The sequence below is a fragment of the Eschrichtius robustus genome, chromosome 1 (genome assembly GCF_028021215.1).
Source record: "Eschrichtius robustus isolate mEscRob2 chromosome 1, mEscRob2.pri, whole genome shotgun sequence".
Lineage (NCBI taxonomy): Eukaryota > Metazoa > Chordata > Mammalia > Artiodactyla > Eschrichtiidae > Eschrichtius > Eschrichtius robustus.
The window spans coordinates 41,321,367-41,347,512 of NC_090824.1; the positions used below are offsets into that span (position 1 = coordinate 41,321,367).

General features: G+C 35.5%; 1 protein-coding gene across 1 annotated transcript in view; it reads right to left on the reverse strand.

Moving 5' to 3' along the window:
• LRRC9 (leucine rich repeat containing 9) overlaps positions 1–25,669 on the reverse strand; it is an 89,140-nt gene extending 63,471 nt beyond the window's left edge. Inside the window, exons 1-11 of the mRNA XM_068525267.1 lie at positions 25,592–25,669; positions 25,110–25,328; positions 24,349–24,489; positions 23,757–23,820; positions 23,401–23,471; positions 18,643–18,825; positions 15,041–15,196; positions 11,792–11,988; positions 10,759–10,890; positions 3,069–3,245; positions 2,620–2,737 (exon numbers count right to left, since the gene is read on the reverse strand). Of these exons, the coding sequence (XP_068381368.1) occupies positions 2,620–2,737; positions 3,069–3,245; positions 10,759–10,890; positions 11,792–11,988; positions 15,041–15,196; positions 18,643–18,825; positions 23,401–23,471; positions 23,757–23,820; positions 24,349–24,489; positions 25,110–25,328; positions 25,592–25,639 (1,506 nt within the window). The 5' untranslated portion in view covers positions 25,640–25,669. The remainder of the gene's footprint in view (positions 1–2,619; positions 2,738–3,068; positions 3,246–10,758; positions 10,891–11,791; positions 11,989–15,040; positions 15,197–18,642; positions 18,826–23,400; positions 23,472–23,756; positions 23,821–24,348; positions 24,490–25,109; positions 25,329–25,591) is intronic.
• Between the last annotated feature and the right edge of the window lie 477 nt (positions 25,670–26,146).

Genomic DNA, 26,146 nt, shown 5'->3' on the forward strand with positions numbered 1-26,146 from the left:
CCTCCTTCTCAGCTGCTTACACAGCATATCTTTTTAATCAGATCCCATCTCTTAAATCATGCAGAACATAAATGTCAATCTTTACTCATTGTGTGCACACCATAACATAGAAATTTAGCTTATCTGATCTTTGTGCTACCCAGTGATTTTTCTAGCCAATTATGTTCCCCCATTTCGAAGATCTTAACAATGAGAGTAATTGATGGTGTGTGGAGAAATAAGGGCAGAATAGTAAACTTTAACCTTCTGGTATTTTCTTGTTTAGAGGCAAGACGGGGAAGGAAAAGGAAACAAAGATGGGACAACCAGAAAAATGTGAGGATAACAATAGTGTATGGATGCTAAAGGAGAGTTTCAAAATGGAAAGAGCAATCAAAAGTATCAAACGTTTCAGCAATAACCTACCTCCTTAGCACAGAAGGCTGCGTGTCAGTCTCATAATCAAATATTTCAGCAATAATGGTGAATTTAATAAAAATTTTTCTATGTGCCAGGAACTGGTCTAAGAACTTTTTTGGTAAATTTTAATAATATATTTTATTTAATCTAATATTTCCCAAATATTATCATTTTAATATGTAATCAATATAAGAAATTATGGTCTTTTTTTCTGTACTAAGTCTTCAAAAACTGGTATTATATGTCTTAAACCTTTAGCACACCTTAATTCTGACCAGTCACATTTCAAATGCTCAGTAGTCACATGTGGGTGGTGGCTACCATATTGGACACAGCAGTGTAGAGCGCTGCTGGAAGGATTAGAGATATTGTATCTCCTTTAGGAGATGCAGGGGATAAAGTGCTAGCACAGTGTCTGGCAGGCAGAAAACACACAGAAATAGCCCCATCCTTCCTCTACCCTCTGTGCCCATGATGGTTCAGAGTTCTCTGATATGACCCTGAGCACTTCACTCGCCTTCCTCAATTCCTCACCTCCTTCCTACTTCTCTTCCAGAAAGTACAGTGAGGGCACTCTCACTATACCACCCTGCTGAAGCCACCATCATCTCTGGTCTGAGCTGCTGTAGGACCTCCCCCATATCGTGCCCCTGTCATTGCTTCTACTCTCTCCAATTTATTCTCCACCGAGAGGCTGGAAAGCTTTCTTGGTGATTTTTTTTTTTATTGTGGTAAAAAAAACACATAAGGTAAAAGCTACCATTTTAACCATTTTAAAGTGTACAATTCATTGGCATTAAGTACATTCACGATGTTGTACAACCATCACCACTATCCATTTCCAGAACGTCATCCCAAATTGAACCTGTATACTCATTAAACAATAACTCTCTGTCCCTCTATCCTCCCCATCCCCTGGTAACCTCTATTCTACTTTCTGTCTCTACCAATTTTCCTATTCTAGATATCTTATGTAAGTGGAATCATACAGTATTTGTCCCTTTGTGTCTGGCTTCTTTTACTTAACATAATGTTTTCAAGGTTCATCCATGTTGTAGCATGTATCAGAATTTGATTTCTTCTTATAACTGAATAATATTCTATTGTATGTATATACCACATTTTATTTATCCATTCATCTGTTAATGGGCATTTGGGTTGCTTCTACTTTTTGGCTATTGTGAATAATGATGCTATGAACAAGTATCCAAGAACTTTTTTGTGCATATCTCACTAAATCCTAACCATTCTGTTAAGTAGATACTATTATTATCTTCACTTTACAGAATGGATGAAACAGGCACAGAGAGGTGAAGTCACCCAGCTGGTGAGTAGGAAAGCCAGGATTCAAATGCAGCAATACTTTGATTTTATGCTTGCCATGATGAGAAAAGGATTAGGAAACACTGCTCTATACCAGTGTGCTACAGCTGCCTCATCAAATGGGTGGAGGACCGAGAAAGGTTGATTGAATATTTTGGAGCTCAGGAGTGACCAAGGATAAAGCAATATCAGTATCAAGGTGGGGAAAATGAAGTAGAGAATAAAGAAATGGTGGCAGTAAAAGTAAAGAGAAAAATAGGATGATAGAAAGCACAGCAGTGTTAACTGAATGAATTTTTTCAAGATGGAGAAGACCTTGGAGAGTTTAAAACAGATTAAAGAAGTGGATTTCAAGATCATCCACAAAAGGATCACAATATAAAATATAAGATGCCTAGAAAGATTAAATAGATAATCATGAAGATAAAGTAATTCATGATTCAACCAACTGTAGATTGAAAATATTTTAAAAAAAGAATTCTGGAAAGTTCCAAAAAGCAAAACTTGAATTTGCCCTGCTTTGACAACTATTTACATAGAATTTACATTGTACTTACAACTATTTACATAGCATTTACATTGTATTAGGTATTATAAGTAATCTAGAGGTGATTTAAAGTATACAGAAGAATGTGCATAGGTTATATGCCAATAGTATGCCATTTCATATAAGGGACTTGAGTATCCTTGGATTTCGGTATCTGTGGGAGGTCCTGGAACCAATCCCCCTCGGATACTGAGGGATTGTACTTTCCATGATAGCACTAAGCTTTTTGTGAAACAGTGTAAGTTTGCTATAACGTGAATGAAAGCATTGAGAATCAAACCACACTTAATCAGTGGCAGAGCTTTATTCATTAGGAAGAAAGCATTATTCTGAATGACATTTTATGCTACCTTGCTCGTTTCACTGTCTTTGAATCCTTTTTCAAGTATTTGTAGCAGATGCTTTTTCTTCACTGTAACTTCAGGATCAAAAACATAAAAAAGGCATTCCAGCATCTGTCGATAGCTCCTTAAGAATAATTAAGACAAAAAAAGTTTTAGAATTGATTTCAGAAAAGCCTAGCTGAAGATAAGTTGACCATATGCCTTGCCCAGGGTATTTCCCATTTACGCTGGATGTTCCAGTGTCATTATTAAACTTCCACTCCTCCTCAGTCTCAAAAAGAGCTCCAATGTGGATAAACTATGAGGTCATCCTAGTCAAGGAAGATGCATGAAAAGGAACTATTTACTGACAAGGATATTTTCAATATTGTAAACTTTTAAAACAGAAAGACTTGTTTTTACAAAATAAAATCAGACTGTTGTAAAAATGTTCCTTGTGGAAGTTAACTTCTTACTCTGAATCATGCATATCTTCATTGTCCAAAAACTTTTGGAATTTCTCTTCAAATTTTAGTCTCAGAATACGGTTGTTAACCTTGATGACACGTTTTACTTTCACTCCTTTAATACCATATGTTCTGAAGTCCCATGTACAAAAACGTGATAGAATTAATTCACAGCAGGAATTAAACCTATATGGGAATACAAAATATATGCAAAGAAAAGAGATTTTCCTTAAAATGTTGAGAACACAAAGTTACATATGAAAAAAGTAATAGCTAATATTTTATGTTTTTTTGCTAAAGATAAATGGTCATATAGTATAGCTCTGATTTGGTTCTATTCAATCAGTAAAAGACGCGCTAAACTTTGAAACATAAAATAATAGTTCTTTTATTAATTATTATGTATTTGTTCTGACTAAATGATATGGAGCAATCCTCCTTTATTGAAACACTTCCTTTTTTGGCTTCAGTGAAACTACATGCTTCTGGCTTTCATCTTACTGGCTGCTCTTTCATGTTTTTCTTTGCTGCTTCTCTTTCCTCTGACAGACTTCTAAATGTTGGATTGCCCCAGGAATCAGTCTTTGGCTCTCCTCTTGTTTCCATAAACTCTATCCCTAGGTGATTTCACCTGATCCTTTGGGGATACATATTTTAAATATATTATTTATATATATATAAATACATATACATATATATTTATACTAGTAAATTCCAACATTTTATTTTCAGGCTTTACCCTTACCCCACTTAGCTGGATATACCCACACTTGAACATCCAACTACCTGCTTGCTATGTTCACTTGTATATGTAATAGGCCTCTCAAATTAAACTCACCTGCCTTTAAACCTGCTCCTCCTGAGTGTTTTCCACCTCAGTATATGGCAACATCACCTAACTGGTAGCTTAGGTTAAAATCCCAGGAATATACCTTGCCTCCTCTCTTTCTCACCAATATCCGAGTCTTCAGCAAGTCTGTTTGACTCTACATCTAAAATACATCCTGAATATGACCCTATTTAATCATTACCACTGCTATTTTCCTAGTTAAAATCACCATCATCTCTTAGTTGGGCTATTGCAATAACTTCATAACTAGGGATATAGAAGTGAAAGAGGCAGGGTCCCTGCTCTCATGGACCCTATCTTCCAAGGGAGTTGGACAAAAAAATAAACAAGACATAAAAAAAATCTAAACTGGTAAGTGCTCTGAAGAAAGAGAGGCTTGGGGGTAAGGAATGGAGCAGGGGATACTTAAGACATGTCTTGGGTGAGACCATTCAAAGAAGATATTTGAGCTAAGAATTGAAGGAGAAGTAGGGGCCTGCTGTGTGAAGATCTCAGGAAAATATACACAATGCTCATTTGCTCTCTGCTGCCCTTACCTGGCTATGATCAAAGTAATAATTCTGGCCCTGTCTTAAAGTAGCACAGAATTTAGATTAATTTGAAATTTAAGGGGGGGGGGGTGGTCAACTGTATGGCGACAGATGGAAACTAAATATTTGGTGGTGAGCACACTGTAATGTATACAAAAGTAGAAGTATAATGTTGTACACATGAAACATATAATGTTATAAACCAATGTTACCTTAATGAAAAAATAGTAAAAATAAAAAATAAATTTGAAAAAAATGGATCAGTTTGAAAAGGAAGTTAAGTGCTCCTATATGGGGTACATCTGCCTTTGAATGAGATGACTGGTCCTCACTGGGATAATCAACCAGGGCCTGAGCATGGGTGTCGGCTAAGATCACAAAGGTAAGCTTCCTGATGGGTTGTCTCTTCCTAAGACTAACATCTGAGCTCCTAATTTAGAGCATTCGCCTTTCTCACTAGCAAAGACTGAACCAGTACAGCTAGGAACTGCCCAGTTACTCTTCCCTGAGAGTTGAAAAGTGAGCTGCCCAAACCAAACTAATCCCAGAGGAACTCGCAGTCTGGTACAGGAGACAGATAGAAATAGTGCTGCAGTCCAGCAGAATGCTGCTAACTAGTTCAGAGGTCCAGCTAAACAACCAGATCATCATGTGCAGTGGGAAACCTACAGTGTCATATACAGAGGGATCATTTCCTGGGTACACCTAAATTAGTTCAAGTCACCCCTAAACAACATGTCCTGGAACCACTGAAACTCATTATTACTTGCACTCTAATTATTATTATTATCATTATTATTGTGCTCTGATAGAAACTAGTGCTATAGGCGTTTTATGTAGATAAGGTTTTTGTTATAAAGTAACAAAAGGGTAATCGAGAATTGCCCTTGAGAGTAATCAAGAATAGATGGAAGTGATGAATGGACAGTTCCCAGCTTCTAGCCTGGTCTCCCAGGAATGCAAGAACCAGGAATGGCACAGGAAACTCCAAGTAGTATGATCCTTTCATAGAGCTTTTCTTTGGGAATTAAGCAGCTGATCCCTTCCTTATATGGAATTCCTAGAGCCCTGGAGATATGGAACCCTGGTGCTGAGAGGACAAGGGCTCTGTGCTACCTGGGGTCACAGTAGTAAAGCAATTCATTCAATCACCTGGCCACACCGTGGATGAGAAAACATCATTCAGAGGCTGCAATACTGCTGGAGGAGGAAGAATAGACCTATGCTGATAGAGAAGTACTGAGACTTACAATATTATCAGTACGTCATGGAGGATGATAACTTCTCACACCATTGTTGAATATGTGCTACATGCAACTGGGTAGCATGTCATTACTGGTCTTTTTTTTTTTTAAGTGTCATTTTTTTTTTTTTAATTTTATTTATTTATTTATTTATTTATGGCTGTGTTGGGTCTTCGCTTCTGTGCGAGGGCTTTCTCTAGTTGTGGCAAGTGGGGGCCGCTCTTCATCGCGGTGCGCGGGCCTCTCATTATCGCGGCCTCTCTTGTTGCGGAGCACAGGCTCCAGACGCGCAGGCTCAGTAATCCTGGCTCACGGGCCTAGTTGCTCCGCGGCATGTGGGATCTTCCCAGACCAGGGCTCGAACCCGTGTCCCCTGCATTGGCAGGCAGATTCTCAACCACTGCGCCACCAGGGAAGCCCTCATTACTGGTCTTTATACATATAATGTATAATCTTTATACATATAATGTATACTGATATAATGTATATCAGTATGCATTACTGATGTATACACATTTTTGTCTGAACCTGAAATAATGACTCTCTAGGACTTTGTATAAAATAATATTGAAATCTGCTACACCTTTCTTTCAAAGAGTCTGATAGATTTAAGAGCAAAATTCAAACTACCCAGCCCAGCCTGCAAGACCCTTAATGATCAGGCCCTTGTCATGTGGAACTACTGAGTTCTTGGAACATATTATACTATTTCCAAACCCTTTCACATGCTGTTTCCTCTGCCTGCAAAGTCCTTCCTCTAACTCTTCGTATAGTTAACTTCTATCGGTCCTTCAAAACTCAGATCAAAGCATCTCCCTCAAGTATCCCCACTTCCAGAATACTTTCTCTAACTCGCCACTCTGCTTTGATCTTCACACAGCTGCCCCCTCCTACATTCTCCATGTGTACAATCATCCCAGAACTTATTACTGTTTCATTACCATAGTCTTCTACACCAGATTGTAGGCTTGATTAGAGAGGGAACTATATCTTATTTGACTTTTATCACTAGCACCTAGCACAGAATGTGACTTATGGTAGAAGCTCAGTGGATGAATGCTGAGCAAGTGAACAAAGTAGAAAAGACTCAAAGATTAAAAAGATGCAGTCTCTATCTTCACCGAGTTTATAAACCAATAAAGTGAAAAAGTAATAGGACAAGTACAAGCAAAATTATAATAGAGTATAAGATAGGAGAGATAAAACTCAGCGCTATGAAGATTCAAAAAGAAGAAGAAATGACTATAGCTGATGGAGATGACAAGAAAATTCCTCACAAAGGAATGGCTTTTGATGTCATCCTTGAAGATAAAGTAAGTTTTGACAGGCAATGATAGAGCCAGGGCCTGGGATGCGAGGCATTCTGGGTGAAGGAAGTAGAACAAAGAAAACCACTTATGTGATGGTGTATCAGGTATATTCCAAGAGCAGTGAGGCATGCACAGTTCAGCTGACTCTGAAAGGGTTTGAAAAGGGGTTAGGGTAGTTTGGAGACTATACAGTGAAGGACATTGAATGTCAGGGTGAAGAGTTAGAATGTAATTTGGAAGATAACAGGTTGCTACAGGAGGCTTTTGTTTTGTTTTTAACAGAGTGCTCTTGGCATAGGAAGGGACCGGCTATATGTAGCAATAGTCTAAGAGGAAGGTCATGACGGCCCGTGTGCAGGAGATTTTGGTTACAAAGAAGGAGAAAAAGAATGCGAGAAACATTATGGAGAGAACCTGTGGGTCTTAGGCTGATTGGATATGGAGATTGAGAAAGAGAATGGAGTCAAGAATGGCTTCAGTGTTTGTTGTGCCTCTATGACTAAGAGGATGGTAGTGCTACAAACAGGAATGGAGGAGTCAGAAGGAAGGGGTGGTTTGTGGGCAGGAAGAGGAAAACAAAAGCAAAAAGATTAAGAACTAAATATTTTCACATCACCTTGTCTAATCCTAACAGTAACCTTTTGGGATAGTTTTTTATTTTCTCATTTTACAGATGACATTCAGATGAGTTAAATAACCGTTTTAAGACTATGAAGACAGAGTTTGAACCTAGGCTTTCTGACTCTAACCCCACTGTCTATTTTTTACTTTACAGCTGAGTTCCCTTTTAAATGTGTTGAGTTTGCCTTGCCAGTTGGAATGTCTAGAAATGTCTAATAGGTAGAAATTCAGGACTGGAGTAAAGGAGAGAGATTGTAACTTTAAGTAATTTTTGAAAGTGCAGGAGTAGAAGAGACTGTCAAGGGAGAGCATAAAAAGAAAATAGGAAATGTCTAACTACAAAAAAAAAAAAAGAGAGAGAGAGAGGTGAAGTTACACGGAAGGAATGGCTAACAGCAACAAGATCTGCAGAGGTTAGGAGAGTGAGGGCCCCTCATTTCACCGGGTGCCCTCACTCACTCAGTAAGACCTGAATGTGTGAGCATCCACAGTGGTGATATACACGTTGACTAAGATATTCAGTTACACAAAGAGATGCCTACAAACGTTCATTAATATACAAATGATGCACCCATTTAGCAAATGTAGAATGCACATGGTTTTAAATGGCTGGAGCTTAATAAAATCTATTAAAATCACTTCAAAATCCTAAACAAGCATTGAATAAATACTGTTAACTGACTTGCTGACTTAAACCATGTCAAAAACAAATATAAAACAGTATAAAACAAAAAGTCTGAGTTTCTGTAGCTCCCTAAAACAGTACAGCATGAAATGTTTATATATAAAAAGTTAGATTAATTACTGAAAGTTATTTTATAGACAAGAGTGAACCTACTAAGTGAGTATCTATATATTGATATGGAGACTTCAATTAGTAGTTATCTATTGAGTTATGAATCCAGCCAGCCCTATGCTAGATGTAATGGCTTATAAGGCACATCCTATCTGTCCCCAAGGAGCTCACAGAGTCACTTATATATTGTTTTGTTGTACTTTGAAGTTATTTCTTTAAATTGTAAATGCCATGTATCTATAACCAGGTTAAAAAAGCTTCTCAAGCACAAGGACAGCATCTTTGATGCTTTGGAGTCCCCATCTGATAAATGTTGATAAATGTTGTCTGATGTCAGTAGATAACTCAGTTGGCAATACAGAGGTAAATAATATGATCTATAATGAAAATGCTGTAGTGGCAACAATCTACTCAACAGGCAAGTCTCTGTAAAATCAGGACTTTTTTAAACTGAAAAATAAAGCTCTTCAATTTCATAAAAGAAATGAAGCTAAGAAATATTCAACGATATACAATTAGAAATCTGCAATGCTCTTTTACTATAAACATAGGCTTTTCTGATAGAAAACCTTTATGTTTTAGTTCTAGCTCTACTCCAGTACTTTTTATTTAAATGCTAAATATTGGCCTTAAAAATATTAAAGAAAAGTCAGTGTTTAAATTATAAAATGACTAGATATGTGCCACACAGAGCAATTTAAAGCACTTTAATAGTTATTTCCTAATATACATAAAAGATCAGAGCTAAGGTAGCCAAGCTTGTAGTATGCTAAAAGTAACAAACAGTCCTTGAAATTCTGCCAACATGTATTTGATTTTCTCCTTAAAATGGATCAAGGTTATTTTTATTAAAACCAAGTAAACAATTATTAATGCTTTTTAAAATCCACCAAAGCTATCTAAATTACTATCAGGCTGACACGGTTACCTAAATGGCTTTTTAGTTATTTTGCTTTTATATATTTTTTTCACTAATGTACTTGTTTTATAAAGAGCTTACTTTGCGATAAGTTAAAAAGAAACAAATAATAAAAAACAATTCTGTTTAGGGTGAGTGAATACAAATGAAAGACTGAAGAATTATGCATACATCCTGCAGAGAGACACCATTCAATTCTTACACTTGAAAAATCAAGGCCTCTACTTGTTTACATGGGAACTGGGATGAATACCTTTTATATCTTTGTATATAAAAATCAAATATTGTGGTTAAGCAACAGTGATAACTGTTGGGCAAATGGATCTACTGATACAAAAGAAAGTATTTTAAAAGATGCCTTTGTCCCTTGGGCAGAGCGTCTTAGACTTTTCCACCAAAGTACCCTCAAGGCCCTTCAGAAGCTTTTACTCACAGAGGTGAGTTAGAGCCACATCTAATAGAATCAGGGGGCTTGGCTTAAAGTAATGGATAACAGTCACACATTTTTCTTTCTAAAAGGTTATTGTAAGTTTTGCGTTTTACTTCACAAAAATCAGTGTTTGTTTCAACACTGACTGTGAGTAAAACCATCCTCTGGGGTGATATATCAAGTCCATTCTATAGCTTTACATGGTTCCTTGTTCACGGGCTTCTCAATTTTGAGAAAGTGACTGCAGAAATATGAAAGTTATGATATTTTTGTGCCAAGACGCTCTTTTTTTAGGATCATTTTTTTGGTTGTACCCTCTAGTTGAAGCAACACAACCACTTCCTTGTGTCTACCAGTAGGCCTTGATTTTGAAGTGTGGATGCCTTTTTCCTGTTTCCATTTTGGGTGGCTTTCGCCATTTTTGTCCAAATGGCCTTTTCACCCGAATTCCTGGTTTTCAAGTGTCTGCCTTGTTTTAACTCATAAAGTCTATGTGCACCCTGACTCTATCTAGCTCTAGGCAACTGGTTTCACTTTGATCATGGACCCCCAGGAAATTTACTAGGCAGCCTCCTCCAGTGTTTGCAACTTGCTGTTGCCAATCCTGCTTTGCCACTCCTTCCCTGTTCTAGCTTCTCACCCAGTATTCAGAATCCAGGGCTATATTCAGTCCATAAATAAACCATATAAACATACATAAAATTAATTCTTGACCATAAGCTTTTCTAAATTATATTCTGCTCTTGGGCTAAGGGAAATTAAGTAAAGAGCAAAGAAATACTATTAGGATGTTTTCAAGTTAGCTCATGGCAATAGTATAAACAGAGAAATGTATATATGGTAAAGTAGGTAACTGCCAATTTTCAGTGGATGAATACTCTATATGGGAAGTGTTTTGAAATGGGACATTTTAAGATTTTTATAAGTTGATATTTTGGTTGATGATCCTAAGCACTTAAAATTAGTTTTAAAGCTATAACTAAATATCAAAAGATTTACCAGTCATCAGATCGAGTGCCTTCTTCAAAGTGGATGTTTCCCACAGTCTCCAACTCAATTAACAAAAATGGGATTAATAAACTATGACTTTTCTTCTTTTGTTTGACTTCAATACGATAAATTCCTTCAATTCTAGTTAAGAAAAAAATAAAGCTATTAAAATGATCTAAAAATCACAACATTAAAATTCATGATAGTTTCTTCTAAGCTGATGTTAAAATATAAGGCTTTCATCAATGGATAAAGAAAGCTTGGTGCTAACAGTTAAACCAAGTAAAAGACATTCTGTTTTTGGCAATTAAAATCACCTCAAATTTTGTTAACCTCAGAGTAAGTGAAGGTTAGAAGACTCTCCTGGCTCCACCATTTATGATTCTCAGATCTTAGACAAGTCACAACATTTTTCTGCTGCAATTTCTCAGAAAATGACAAGATTGATAGTACCTACACCTGAATAGGCTTTTTTGAGGATTATAGGCAAAATATACGTAAAGCTCTTAGCCAAGAGCTTGGCACAGAGTAAGAACTCAATAAATATTAGTTATTATTTTGTTAGTATTTATTATTACAGGGCAAACTAACTTATACACTTAGTGCCTTAGTAAATTAAAAAAAAAATTCACAGTACTTACTAAGTCTTCTTGCTTTATGTTTCTAGTTTATACTCAACCTGAGTTTCTTTCTACATGATTCCAGACAACTTTTGTATGTGCTTTCTGCACCAGTAGCAGCTAACGTTAAAAAAACTAATGTTTTTAATTTGCAGACACTAGAGTCATGATGTGACAAGAAGCCACTCAGGGGAAGTCCAGTGTTCCTAGTAAAGTATTGCTTCTGTAAAATACTATATGCTAACTTTGAACCAATGATGCCTACCTCTACTAAGAACTGGACTGGAAAAACATGTCGTGTTTTACTTCATACTGTAATTCTTTCCATTCCTGAAGGAGAGAATTGAGCTCAACCAGTGGCCCAGAACATTCTTTTCCCTCATGTTTCAAATTTGAACAACTAGATAATTCATTAAACATACTCATCTAGTTTTTTGTTCCAGAATGTTACCCTTTCATTCAAGGCATTTAGTTTGGTCACTATCTTCTGTTGAAGACTTGGTTCTTCTGTGACAGTTTCACAGTTTTTTGATTTTTCAAGCTCAGTTACTTTATTGTTACTGGATCTATCATTGTGCCCTTTGCCAGATCCTCTGAGTTCAGTCAGTTCCCGTTCCAACTGTTGAAATCAATGTGCCAGAGAGCAAAATCATTTAGTGGAATCTATTAAATATTTAATTAAATTAACAAAGTAGCAATCTAGATAATAAATAAGCCAAACTTCATAAAAACATGGCAAGCATGTGATTATAACTTTAGTACAAGTTCGGTCAACCAATTTCTCTTGACCAAGTGAAAGCCAGTATTAAATACTTCTGGCAGTTCTCTCAATTGAAAATAAGAAAAGCAAAGAAATAAATTTTAAAATATTATTGATGAGTTAGCTTCTAATAAAGCCAAAGTAAAATGATAAGAAATGCTGGTTTTGGAACAAAGAGAATAAACTTGAAATAATGTGACTTTCATCACTCCTACTTTTCAGTTTTTCAACTACTTTGGTATTCTGGGAAACAACATATAAATACACACAAGCATGGATATAGGGGTGCACATTTTTCTCTTTGCCTCAGTCTCCTATATGGCTCAGCACAGCAATGTCTTTATTTAAAATTTTGATATTTGGGATTTTTTCTTGCTGTTCGTAATGGACTTTTTTTGCATTCATTTGTATTTTTAAAAAATATTATAATAGGGACTTCCCTGGTGGTGCATTGGTTAAGACTCCACGCTCCCAATGCAGGGGGCCTGGGTTCGATCCCTGGTCAGGGAACTAGATCCCACACGCATGCCGCAACTAAGAGTTCACATGCCACAACTAAGGAGCCCACATGCCGTGACTAAGACCGGCGCAACCAAATAAATTTAAATAAATAAATAAATATTTTAAAATATATATTATAATAAAGTATATGATTTATCTTAATTATGGAGGTTTTAGACCTTCCCTTAAACTTTGGGCCCAGGGTGAGTGCCTCATTTGCCTTACCCTAACCCCAGCATCGTAGAATGGATTTCAAGATAAATTGTACTGTACACAGAGAAGTGCATACAAATAGAAATTTGCTAAGTATCTGTACTCCCTTCTCTATAATGGCTATATACAGCTGTTAAAAAAATGAAGTAAGCGTATTTTATAAAAATACCTATAGTTTATATAATCTATAGCTATTATTTTTCAGATATTAATACATCCATTTGCACATGAAAATGGCAGATATAAAATGATTTCCATATACTGGTTCGCCTGTGATTTTTTATTCAAATAAATAAATAAATTATGTTAATGTTTTAATGTTAAGAATACCTTTCTGATTATAATATGAATTTAAACCTGTTCATTTGAGAAAGAGTACTAAATATATTTTAAAAACTTGATTTTTAATGGCTACATACCATTCAATCTTAAGAATGAGTAATTCTGCCTCTCTTTTTAAACATTTAGGTAGTTTCCAATTTTTTGTTGTTATTAATAGTACAGTGATGAATATTCTCATATAAATATTTATCCAAATCTTTAAATAGAGTGCTAGAAGTAGATTTACTGGGTCAAATGCTATGAGCATTTTTAGGCTGTTAATAATATATATGACCCAATTACACTCTCATCAGTGGTGTAATAGTGTCACCCATCTTCACCAGGCAGGCTACGACAAATTTATAGGTGAAAATGGTTGCTTGTTGTCTTATTTCATATTTGGAAATTAATAATCAGGTTGAGGTCCTCTTTCAAATGTTTATTAGTTTTTATTTCTTCTTTTGTAAAATGATAGTTTATGGAATTTGCTTAATTTTTCTATTTGGATATATACTTTTTTGTCTTCTTTAAAATTTTTAAATTTATTTATTTTTGGCGGCATTGGGTCTTCGTTGGTGCGCGTGGGCTTTCTCTAGTTGCGGTGAGTGGGGGCTACTCTTTGTTGTGGTGCACAGGCTTCTCATTACAGTGGCTTCTCTTGTTGCGGAGCACGGGCTCTAGGCATGTGGGCTTCAGTAGTTGTGGCAGGCGGGCTCAGTAGTTGTGGCTCGCGGGCCCTAGAGTGCAGGCTCAGTAGTTGTGGCACATGGGCTTAGTTGCTCCGTGGCATGTGGGATCTTCCCAGACCAGGGATTGAATCCGTGTCCCCTGCATTGGCAGGCGGATTCTTAACCACTGCGCCACCAGGGAAGTCCCTACCTTTTTGTCTTGTTTTATTTATGAGTACTTTTATACTAAGGATATTATGTTTGTCCTTCATGTTTGTTGAAAACAATTTTTCAGACTGTCATTTATTGTTTATTTTCATTAATGATGCTTTTTAGTACAAAAGCATTTTACTTTTTTTTTTTTCAATCAAATCTAAATTCTGTTCCCTGTGATATCTAGTATTTTTCTTATTTGGCAGGCTGAGATCAGTTAAATATATTAATCCATATATTCTTCTGCTTTTTTATGTTTTCATTTTTACATTTAATTCTTTTTTCCCCACTGTATTTACTTTTAGTAAAGTATAAACTAAGGATCCAAGTCCCCTATTCCCAAGTAGTTTGACTATTTTTGTAACACCATTTTTTGAATAAACCATTATTTTCTTATACCTTTTTTTTAATACAATAAGTTCTTATATATACAAAGTTCTGTTTTGAGGTAAGTAATCCTTCATTTTTCAGAGTCTACTTTTAGTAAAGGAAATCCTATTTATTCTAAATAAAAAAGCACATATAACTACTAAAGCACAAACTATTAAAGTATACAACATGATGGGAACTTTATAACAAGCTATACTTTAATAGTATACAACATACAATAGTAAAGGAGTGTTTTAGCATATTAGACAAGAAAATGAATTTTGAGCACAGCCTGCTGGTATCTAATTAAAATGTAGTGAAATAAGTCTAACAGATCTCTATAACTCACTGAATCATACTGAATTACACAGCATTTTTAAAATTTTATAAATTAATATACCTATACCTTTTTTAAATTGCAGATTTCTAAGCACAGAATGAAGCTTAGTTAAGTACCTAGAATCAAAACATTTTCAGGGCAAACTTACTTGAAACTTAGCATTAATTTAAAAAGGTATGTATATGTGTAAATGTATACATACATATAAAATTTTAAAGATAATAGTATCTTATCTGCCAGTTTTCTTAAGACAAGGCTATTGAAATTTTACAATATTAAATCTTACATTTTTTTTCAAAAAGCTGAATAATTTTATTCGTTCTTCTGGCAACTTCTGTAATTTACATTTTCGATCATTCAGTTTTTCAAGGTCTTCATTAAGATGCCTCTGAACAGTTTTTATACGCATATTGTAATACATTATTTTTTTCAATGCTGTGGTCTAAAAGTGAGAAAAAAGGTTAGCTGAAACAAAAAACATTATAGGTAATTATTAGTGGTATTATATGAGTGTGGTATGTTCTATATAATTATTTTTAAGTTTTACATGCTCAGTTACTAATAATGATATTAGTTGAAATGATAATGGCTACACAGAATTCTCTATTTAAATTTAATAAGCAAAACATAAAATTTCAAAGATGTTCTTTGTGTATAATATTTTAAGTGTGAGGCATATTTACATTTACTTTCAATGACAACATAAAGAGACTATAGAAAGAACTCAATTTACAAAATAGTGTCATTTAGCTAATGCGGCAGTACTACTAAAGCTAACATATTATTCCTGTTTGATTAATTTAGAGAAAAAATAAATTTAAAAGAATAAAAGCAAATGTAACATTATTCAATTCATTTTTTAAATGCATGGCTAAGAAATAGGATTTCATGGGGGTTTTTTCCGCAAATCTATAAAAGAATGCTCTAAATGAACTTGTTTTAGATTGAGCAAATTACTAAATTGTCAATCTAATCCAGTTATCTTGAATTCCTTAATATCAATGGATCATGCAGTTACTAATGTTTATCATGATAAATTGATTAAATCCACCATTAAGAAATATACCAGGTAAATGGTGCTCATGAGTTATATTAGTCAAAAAGAACTAGCTGAGAAGAAAATAAACAAATCAGGTGCATATTATAATGTGACCTAGTTTTAACTGTTCACCTGAAATAATGAAGGCCTTTCTTTTTATCGGGAAATCTGTACCCCAAGTAAATTGGAAGGCTTGTACACTGTTGTGTGATTTATTTAGTAGAGAGTGGATAGTCAAGATCCCAACAGAATTATTTGGCATAACAGATAGAATGGAAACAAATATATGGCTTGATGAACAGACAAAAGAATTCCCTCTCTATACATATTATGAAATTCTGAAACTGAAATCACTAAATTCTTCTGCAAAAAAATCAGGCATTCATAACATAGAAGAGTTAAGGGAAAAAAGGCTGTTTTAGGGTGATGATTAGCAGATAAAAATTCCTGATCAAGAAGAGCTTGTTTCTCAGGTGCAACTGAGTAGAAAAAAACTGTAACTAAGGAAATGGCAGATGGTGTTTCTTGATTTTTTTTTTTTTTTTTTTTTTTTTGCCTACAAGTGGCAAGTAAAGTCAGAACTTACCTACCCAAGTGACACACTTCCCCATCCACAACATTCCCTTGGTGATTCATCCAGTCCTCGGCTTGGTATCATCCTTCTGCTTTCAATTCCCATATTTTTATCTCCAATCCAGGCAACTCTCTTAAATAACAGACTCATATATCCATCTTGGATATTCAAAAGATTGTTCAAACTTTATATGCTTAACATTAAGCTGTGATTCTTCCTTCTAAATGTACTCCTCCCATACTCTTCCTCATCTCATCAAATAGCAACTCCTTTCCTCCTTCAGTTGCTTGGGTTAGTTGCTTGGAATTATTCTCTACTTTTTCCTCTACACTTCAAATTCAATCTATCAGCAAATTCAGATGGGTTCTACCTTCTAACTGCTGCTACAATTACTTTTGATTACCTTTTACTACCCCCTCTACAGTGTCCTGTATCAAACCATCAGCATCTCTCATCCAAGTTTCTGGAATCTAACTGGTCTCTCTGCTTTCACCTTTTCCTTTCATCCTCTATTCTTAATTCATTAACCAAAAGGATCCTTTTAAAACATAAGTCATCTTGTTTCCTCCTCCTCTCAAAATTTTCCAGTGGCCTCATATCACTCAAAGGAAAAGCCAAAGTCCTTACAACATTCTTCAGTCTCACGTGATCTGCCCCCCACCACTCCTGTATTCATCTCTTACTTCTTTCTTTCCTCTTTGCTTACTCAGCTCCAGCCATACTAGCCTCCTTCTTGTGCTTAAAATATGAGGCATGCTCCTGCTCAAGGTCTTCGTACTTGCTGATCCCTGAAAAACTTGCTCCCTTATTTCCTTCAGGTCTCTGCTCAAATGTTGCCTTAGTAAATCCTTTCCCAACAGTTCTATATAAAAGAGCCTACAGCCCTTCCTCTGCCCCTACCAACAATCTTGTTTCCTTCACCCTTATTTCATTTTTCTCCATAGCATTTATCACCATCTGACATACTAGTTTTTCACTCATTTAGCTGCTTACTATCTGTCTTCTCTCACTAAATGTAAACTCCAAGGAAGCAGGGTTTTTTTTTTTCTGTTTTGGTCATTCTATTTCTAGTGCCTCGAATGTAATAGGCATTAAATATTTGTTAGATAAATTAATCAGCCAAGTAATTTAGTGAAGCACATTCACCCTGCTCACCTTTTCAGAAAGTGTGTGATGAAAAACTACAGAGATGATAATGGAAATTTCAAAAATATGGTTGTCACTGCAAAGTTTTGTCATTATTTTTGACTTAACATTGTTAGAGAAGACATTCCTCCCTGACCCTCCAATGACTCTGAACATCTGCTGGTAGACAATAACTCTACCCTTTTGCTCAATATTACAAGACAGCTCACTTCTTAGATTGGGATGGGAGAGAGGATAATCTCAGTTTTGAAAAGAAGAGAGGAGACAATGGAACTTGAGAATAAATCCTCAGGCTACCAAGAGAAGAGATACAAGATAAATGGATAAAGACATTCTTTATCTATGTTGAGATGATGGATGAGCCACAAGGAAAGGATGGGAGGGCTTCATGTGGGCACATTCTAGACACTCATAAACTATTTATTGAATGGTTAACTGAATAAACAAATGGGACTCAATGGACTAGAAGGAGAGGTAGAAATATAATGTGGGAAGAATATTAAAAGACATGGCAAATTCCTATGAACTCTACTCTCAAATTATAAAGCCTTTCATACCATGGCATAGTAATCCCTTTACTGGGAGATTCACCATCAGTGACAGCCCAGGAAAAGCCCTTTTCAAGATTTTGGAGAACTTCAAGATTTGGGCAGTGTTGGTAGATTCGCTTATACTTACAGAGAACCCCAAACCATCTTTAATTAGATTAAAATCTACCTAATCCTGGCATACTACCATCAACCATGGGTATCTTCTAATTTTGATATATAATACTCCAAATGAGAGGAGGTTACTTGTTTCATTTCTACTTTATTTAGGCTTTATTAATTTTCGTATATATAGCATTCGTTTAATTATTCTTAACACTGATCATTTTTCAGATTTCCTTCAAGTTTTATGTAAGTTTAAATGTTTTTCTATTATTTTACCTTCCAATACTGTCATCAAAATTGAGATTCTAGTACTAATATTATTTGTATGCACCTATGTGAAATATCCAGCTCACTGGGCAAAAGTAGAATTGGTGACAACACTGACAAGATAATACTACCTACCACATGTTGACACAGCCAGAAAGAAGCAGTTAATTAAACATAAGACACAGACACCTGATTAGGTATGCACTTACATCTGCCAGTTCCTTGATTTGCTTTGCTGACACATCAAACGTGTCAAGTCTTTGAAGGCAAGGCAAATGATATAACACATGTGTGGAATAATTACACAGCAGACAAACTGGATTGGTTTTATACTGAGGATCATTGAGACATAAATCCTTTAAGCGACACAGCCTGGTTAAGTTAGTGAGGTCCTAAAACAACAGCAACAATAATGGTCAATTGATTAATTGCAAATCTCCATTTCTAAAGGAGGCATTTGAGCTCTTAAGATCACCCATAATTTAATGTAATGCATTCCAATTATGTGCTTTAATATGTTAAAGTTATTTAGATGCATAAAGTGTTATTCTCTATTGAAAAAGATGCTAAATATATGAAAAATGGATCAACAATAATTAAACAGCAGACTCTATATAACTATACATTTTAAATATAAAATGACAAAGAGTATTTACTGAATCATGTATTCCACATGAAACCTTGAAGCCCATTTATTCCTTAAGACACCATTCCCTCTCTGCACAACCCCTTTGCTAACAAGTGCCCTAGGAGTAACAAGGATGTAGGTCTCCTACCTCCTTCACCATACTCGCCACACTGACCACCCAGGAACACAGCTTGCTATTTTCCTCAGCCTCCAGGTCTGCTCTTCTCACCAAAGGCTATGGCACCTATGTTTTAATATAAATAACACTGAACTCCTGATTTTTAGGGCTTTTTGGTTTGAGGTTTTTTTTGTTGTTGGTGGTGGTGTTGTTTGTTTCTATAAATGCCCTTTCTGCCTATTAAGGGCAACTGAAAGCTAGCTTTCTCCTGAGGGCCTCATTTTCCTCACAGCCTCTGGAGGGGTAGGGGTTGACGATGCACTTCCAGACCAATGGCATTCCTTAACATCTTTTATCTTGACGTTTAAGTCACTGTTTACACCTTCCTTTATTTGGCATCTGGCCCTTGCTTAACTCTTCAGTCTTGTCTCTTCTATTTAAACTCTGACATTTTATGTTTTAGCCATACTGAACAACTTGAAGTTTCAGAATGTCCCAGACCCTTTAGACATTCACTCATGCTTCTGCCTTTGAATGGACTGAACTTCACCCCAATTTTACCTTTTAATCTGTCAAGACTCAACCTAGGTATCATCTTCTTTGAGAGCCTTGTTTCAACCCCCAGGCTTGGGGTAGATGCTCCTCCTATGAACTCTCTTAGCCACTGGGCTTACCTTTGTTATAGAATTTATCACACCCTATTGTCAATTATCCACAAGTCTATAAGCCAAGGGTCTGTATGGGCTTTGGCCCTCAGTCCACAAGCTAAGAATGGTGATTGCATTCTTAACGTGTTGGGAAAAAATAAAGAAGAATGTGTGACAGAGGCCATATATGGTCCACAAAGCCTGAAATATTTTCTTTCTGGCCTTTTATAGAAAAAGTTTGCCAATTCCTGAGATAAACTCTTTGAGAACAGGGTTTGTGTCCTGTTAACACTGCATTCCCAGCACTCAGCATTTAGAACACAGCAGGCACTAAATAAATAATGTGAATTGAGTTGAATGCTTATTACTTTCTACCAACCTCTAAGACACCCTCACATCTTTCTCAATAATAGTATTACTAGGGTGGTGCCTGGGGTAGGAAGGTACTATGGTAGAGTTGGACTTAAATGAATGCAATGCTAGTCAGGAGACTCAGAATCAGAATTAAAGGAAATCCAAAGCAAGGACCAGGAGGCACTAATTTAGAAGATAAAGTATCAATACAAATGGAATCGGGAAGCAAGTAGTGAAATCAGGCTGGTAGAATTAAGAGTAAGACAGGGTGACGTGGATAATGTATGTCCAAACTCTCTCTGGACAAGTGAGAACTTGGCTTACCGGCTGGACCTAAGGCTATGGCTAGGCCCATGGCATGAGTGGGACTAACTAAGCAGGGTGACTCTAAAAAGGAGATTTCTGAATAGAGTTGTGCAGAGAATTATTTGGTCAAATTCTGCAGGGCAAGGAAGGTAAACCATTGACTATGCTGAAGAGTAAAGATACTGTTTGATTTCTGGGTGGCTGTGTTGCATTTGACCATCAGTCTGGGCTATGGCGGGTATGAACTTTGAAGTCTTACGCAGGAATCCTCCACCTACACTCAGAAGTTAGATGACACTGGAGACTATGAAAGCACATCTCACTTTCACCAGGATAGTATCTTTTTAGGGTGACTGGAAAGGTTAGACATAAAAATTCAGAATAATAATATTTCAGGAATATTCCTAATATGTGAATAATAAAAGTTGCTGTGAGTCATGTTCAATGTTTTTATGAGAAGAAGCCATAATTATTATAGAGAGCCTTTTTAATTTTACGCCATACAATGAATCTTCACAATAATCCTATTTGTATCCCCATTCTTTTGATGAGGAGATTGAAATAGGTTAACGTAATTAAAGTGATAGTAATAATAATAAAATAGCATATCTATTGAGTGCTTACTGTGTTTAGTCATTATTCTAGGAGCTTTATATTATTATTTCACTTCAACTTCATGTTACCATTGTATTATGCTGCCTTTAGTTTGTGGCAGGGCTGTAAGTGACAGATCTTTCTGCCTGTGCAGCCTCTGCTCTTTACCACAAGGCTGCCATGGCTGGCCAGGGTGAGATAAACTTCCATATGGCTTCTTGACAGGGTGATACCTTATCCTCCCAGACTTCTGCACTTATCTTCTTCAGCCTCAACTCATGATTCTCTCCCTCATTCCGTTCCAGGCACAGAGGATTTCTAGTTTTCTATATTTGCCACACTCTTTCCACCACTTAGGTCCTTCACACCTTTGCTTGGAATGCTCTTTCCCTAGGTAACTCCTGCTTATGTCTCATTTGTTAGCTTAAACATTACCTCCCACCGCATTCTGAATTTATCTTTCATAGCTCCCTCTGATCTCTGCTGCTGCTGTTACTCAAATAACATTGATTTCTTACCTCCACACCTTTTTGCATATTGTTCTTCTCATCTTGGAATGCCTACTTCCCACTGCGTTGTAGAAAATCCTCCCTACAATGCCTGTTGAAATTCTGTCAACCCTTCAATGTTCATATCAGATATTTCCTCTTGAATTTGACCAATAAAATTAAATTTTATTGAAATTTCTTTTTAAGGTGTTTATAACATTCTGCCTCATTCTATAGATTTTTGGTGTCTTATATTCTTCTCTGAGTAAAAGAATGCCTACTTTAATATTGATCAATTCAAAATTATTTCTATAGCTAATTTGCTCACCTATCATCTAGAGGAAGTGTTTGAAAATGTAACTTCAGTCTGACACTGTCAAAATCATGAATGCCATATGTTTTCACCCACATTATATACCGTAAACATTGTCTTCTTATTTGTTTTTTCTCTCTCATTTATGTGCTTGACAAATGGTTATTGAGATTCATTACAAGTCAAGTACTGCTTTAAGTATTGTGGATATAGCAGTGAACAAAACAAGCCAAATTCCTGTACTCATGGAGCTTGTATTCTAGTAATGGTTGTGGGTAGGTGCCAATAGGAAAAATAAAACAGGGAAAAAGTAATGGAATGCTTCTGGTTGAGGAGGGTAGTAGGGGTCATTGCTATTTTACTTAAATTAGGCAGGAAAGGTGTCACTAAGAACATAAAATTTGAATAATATCCAGAAAGAAATGAGATGAGCCACGAAGATATACAGGGGAAGAATACTCAAGCAAGTGCAAAGGCCCTAAGGTGAATGTGTCCTAGATATATTTAAGGAACAGTGAGGAGACCAGAGTGGCTAGAATGATGAAGACAAAGGGGAGAGTGGTAGAAGCTGTGGTCAGAGAGACAGTGGGGAGACTAGATTATATAGAGTCTGGTGGGCCATTGTAAGAACTGACTTTTACTCTGAAAGAGATGAAAAGCCAAGGGAGGATTTTGAGCAGAAGTGATTTGATCTGACACATTTTTAAAGGAGTGGGCTTCTATGTGGAGAGCAGACTGAGTGTAGTGAAAGGGTAAACACAGGGAGAACTGTTAGAAGGCTTTTTTTTTTTTTTTCCAATAATGCAGGAAAGAGATGATGGTGTCTTCAACCAGGCTGATAGTGATGCAGGTGGTAAAAAATGGTCAGACTTTGGATATATTCTGAAGGTAGAGCCAACAGAATTTGCTGATGGACTGGATATGGGGTATGAATGAATAAGAGGAGTAAAAAGTAACTCAAGGATTTTGGCTTAAGTTATTAGAAGCATTGAGATGACATTTAGAGAAATGGAGAAGGCTGCAGGAGACGAAGGTTCGGTAGAGGGGAAATCAGTTTGAGTTAGGATAGGAGATGTCTATCAGTTTAGGTAGTTATTAGGGAAAGTAGAGATACCAATTTAGGAGTGATAAGTGGATAAAGGTACTTAAAGTTATAAGATGATTAGAGAATGAATGCAGATAGAAATGAGAAAAGATCTTGGACTAACTTGGGGCAATCCATTTTTTAGACACTAGGAGAGGATGAAAAACCAGAAAACCAAAGAGGTGTAGCCAGAAAGATGGGAGAAAAACTAAGAGAAAGTGGTATCCTAAGAGCCAAGGAAATAGTTATTTGTTTGGTTTTAATAGTGTCAGATCGTTAGGGCCAATTTAATCAGGTGACTCTCAAATTTCTGGGAGTACTGGGTAGTCCAAAACAAATTACTCTTTAAGTGGGGACTATTTAGTCCATTTTCTGTAAAAAGATGGTTCATGATCCAGGTTGATAAATAAAATAAATTATTCCACTTAAACATACCTTGAAAGAACATATTTGGTTACCAGAAAGGTTTAATCTTTCTAGTTGTTCATTGGGATCAAGACATCGACCTTTAATTAAAAAAAACAAGATGAGAAAAAAGTTAAATTTCTCATTTTACCTCCTGTTCATATCTTGTCATATTTCTGAGTTGTATATGACCATCTTTTCTTGCATATAAATGAGACTAACAGTAACGCTGTATAATTAGTAACCACTGATCAATGGGTAGTATTTTCACATCCTGTAATTATAGATTTAGAAATGCTTTTCAAAGATATTATAAGACTGTACTTTTCATATTGACAAAAAATTATTGTAACATTATCTCATATTCCAAATGAAACTGTACATACCAATGCTGCTTATTAGATTTCCAGCAAGGTTGAGATCACTTAAATTCTTCAAAGTTTGCAAGCCCTAAAATTTTAGACAATATATAATTTAGAAGAAATCATTAAAATCTATGTTTATAAATCATCTGAGCAATCTGGTTAGTTCTCCAGGTGTTCCAAGCACCAGGTGCTGTTTACTTTACAAGCTTAGAAGTAAGTGGGTGCCTCAGTGAAGTCTACTTTGTTCTCTGGAACCTGGAAAGAATTTTTGAAGGAGAAGGGAACAGGGAGGGAAGTAGAGAGGAAAAGAGGAGGAGGAGTAGCAAAAAGAACACATCACACAGAGTGTGTTTAAAATCTTAGGCAAGTTATATACAAAACTTCTTTAAACCTTTTTTTTTTTTAACCTTCAGAGAAGAAATAACACCTTACCTCCCAGACATGGTGGGAGGAGTAAAGAAAATGATGCATACGAAGTTCTCTATATGTTACAATATGCTACATACACATTAGTTCTTCTTAACTAATTAAACTAGTCATGAATATTTCTTGGACATTGTGGTTAAACTCTACAGGAGTTGACTTTAAATATGAATCACTGAAATTATCTTACCTCAATATTTTTAATTGCATTGTGGTTCAGCCAAAGAACCTCCAATCTGGATAATTTCTCTAAATTTTCTATTTTAGAAATTTTATTAAAATATAAGTACAGTTTTTCTAAATTTCTACATTCTTGAATACCTTCAATTTTCTGTTAAAAAAAAAAAGAGGAGCCTGAATAGTGTTAACTTGTGTTTTTCTATTAATCCTTCAATAAAGTAGATTTTAAGTACCTTTTCCTTAAAAATCACATTTTCAGAATAGATTGCAAAATCAACACCCAGCAAAATGAACTAAAATATAAAAAATCATACAATCCCTCCGCCTAAATACTATTTTCAATTTTCATATTCTTTTTTAATCAACTTGATACCTATTTTTATATGGTTATAATCATAACCATATACACTTTGCAATATTGCTTTTCAATATAGATGTTATAATTTTCACACAACCAATAGGGTCAAAGTAAACCAATTTCACTACAAAGCAGTACTGGGTATTATTTGATCTGATTTGATTACTAAAAAGTAGAATGTGTCTATGTTTTGGCTCTTTATTTCTATTTTCTCCTTTGTATAAATCTATTTTTATATTTTGCCCATTTATCTGTTTTTGTTTTGTTTTACTGGGCAAACGGTTTAACTGCAATTCATCATGTATGAATCTATCTGTTTTGATCCATGCCTCAAGCATATACTTCAATGAATTATTTTTCCAAAGCCAAAGAACTTTAGCATAACCTTCATGTAAGGTTACGTTTAGACTTACCTCTATGCAGCATTCGGCAATCCAAAGTTCTTTAAGCCGTAAACAAGTTTCTAGTCCTGAAATTTCTTTTATATCTTGAGCAACAATTGTGAGACTTGTTAAATTAGGAAATAATGATAATCCGACTATACAAGGATACCCTGAGAAAAACATTTCCAGTTTTGAAGTATCTGATCCTTCTTGTCCAATCATCTCATAAGATAAACCATTGCATAAACACTGTTTTCAAAAAAGAAATTGGATTATTACCTGTTTAAGATAATAAAAAATTATTTTTGCCATTAGAAATTATAAACTGTCAGTTTCACTGATGTCAGTTTTCACTCACAAGAAGAAAAGTTGTGTCATATATATGATTTTTCTCTACTTCCAAAGATCATGGTGTAGAAGAAATCTCTAGATAAGCTCCAGAAAGGAGTGTAGAAATGTTCCATTTAATATTCTTACAAATGTAGTTGAGAAGAAACCTGGCTTTGACTCACCAGTTCTTTAATTATGTCTTCTTGGTTTAGGTTTTCACATTCAATCATCTTCCATTAAAAATAAAGGTTAAAATAATATATCTGTTAAGGAAAAGGAAAAGTTGAAATAAGTACTAGAGTCATGCCGTATCATTTAAAGGAACCTTAAAGTTACTTGGGTGGAATTACTCACCTGTGGCTTGACATTTTCCAACAGTACATTACCAAGTATGTCTGGACCCCAAGACAGTCCATTCCATCTCTGAAGTTTTCTCTTAGACAGTTATTTTTTATTCTGAATTTAATTCTGTCTCTCCATAACTCCTCCCCATTCACTGTCATTTTACCTCCTGGGTTCAAATAAAACAAGCATAATTTTTCTTTCACACTATGATCCTTTAATACTTGAAGAACATAGTCATCTCTCAGCTATACCTTCACCTTGCCCTCAGTTCATGTCTTTTAGTTCTCTCACTAGAAAGAGCCCTGGTTTTCTCCCTTGAACCAGTTCCAGTTCATTCATCCTATTATACTACGGTGTTTCAAACTGAATACAGTTCTCTAAGTATAGTTAGC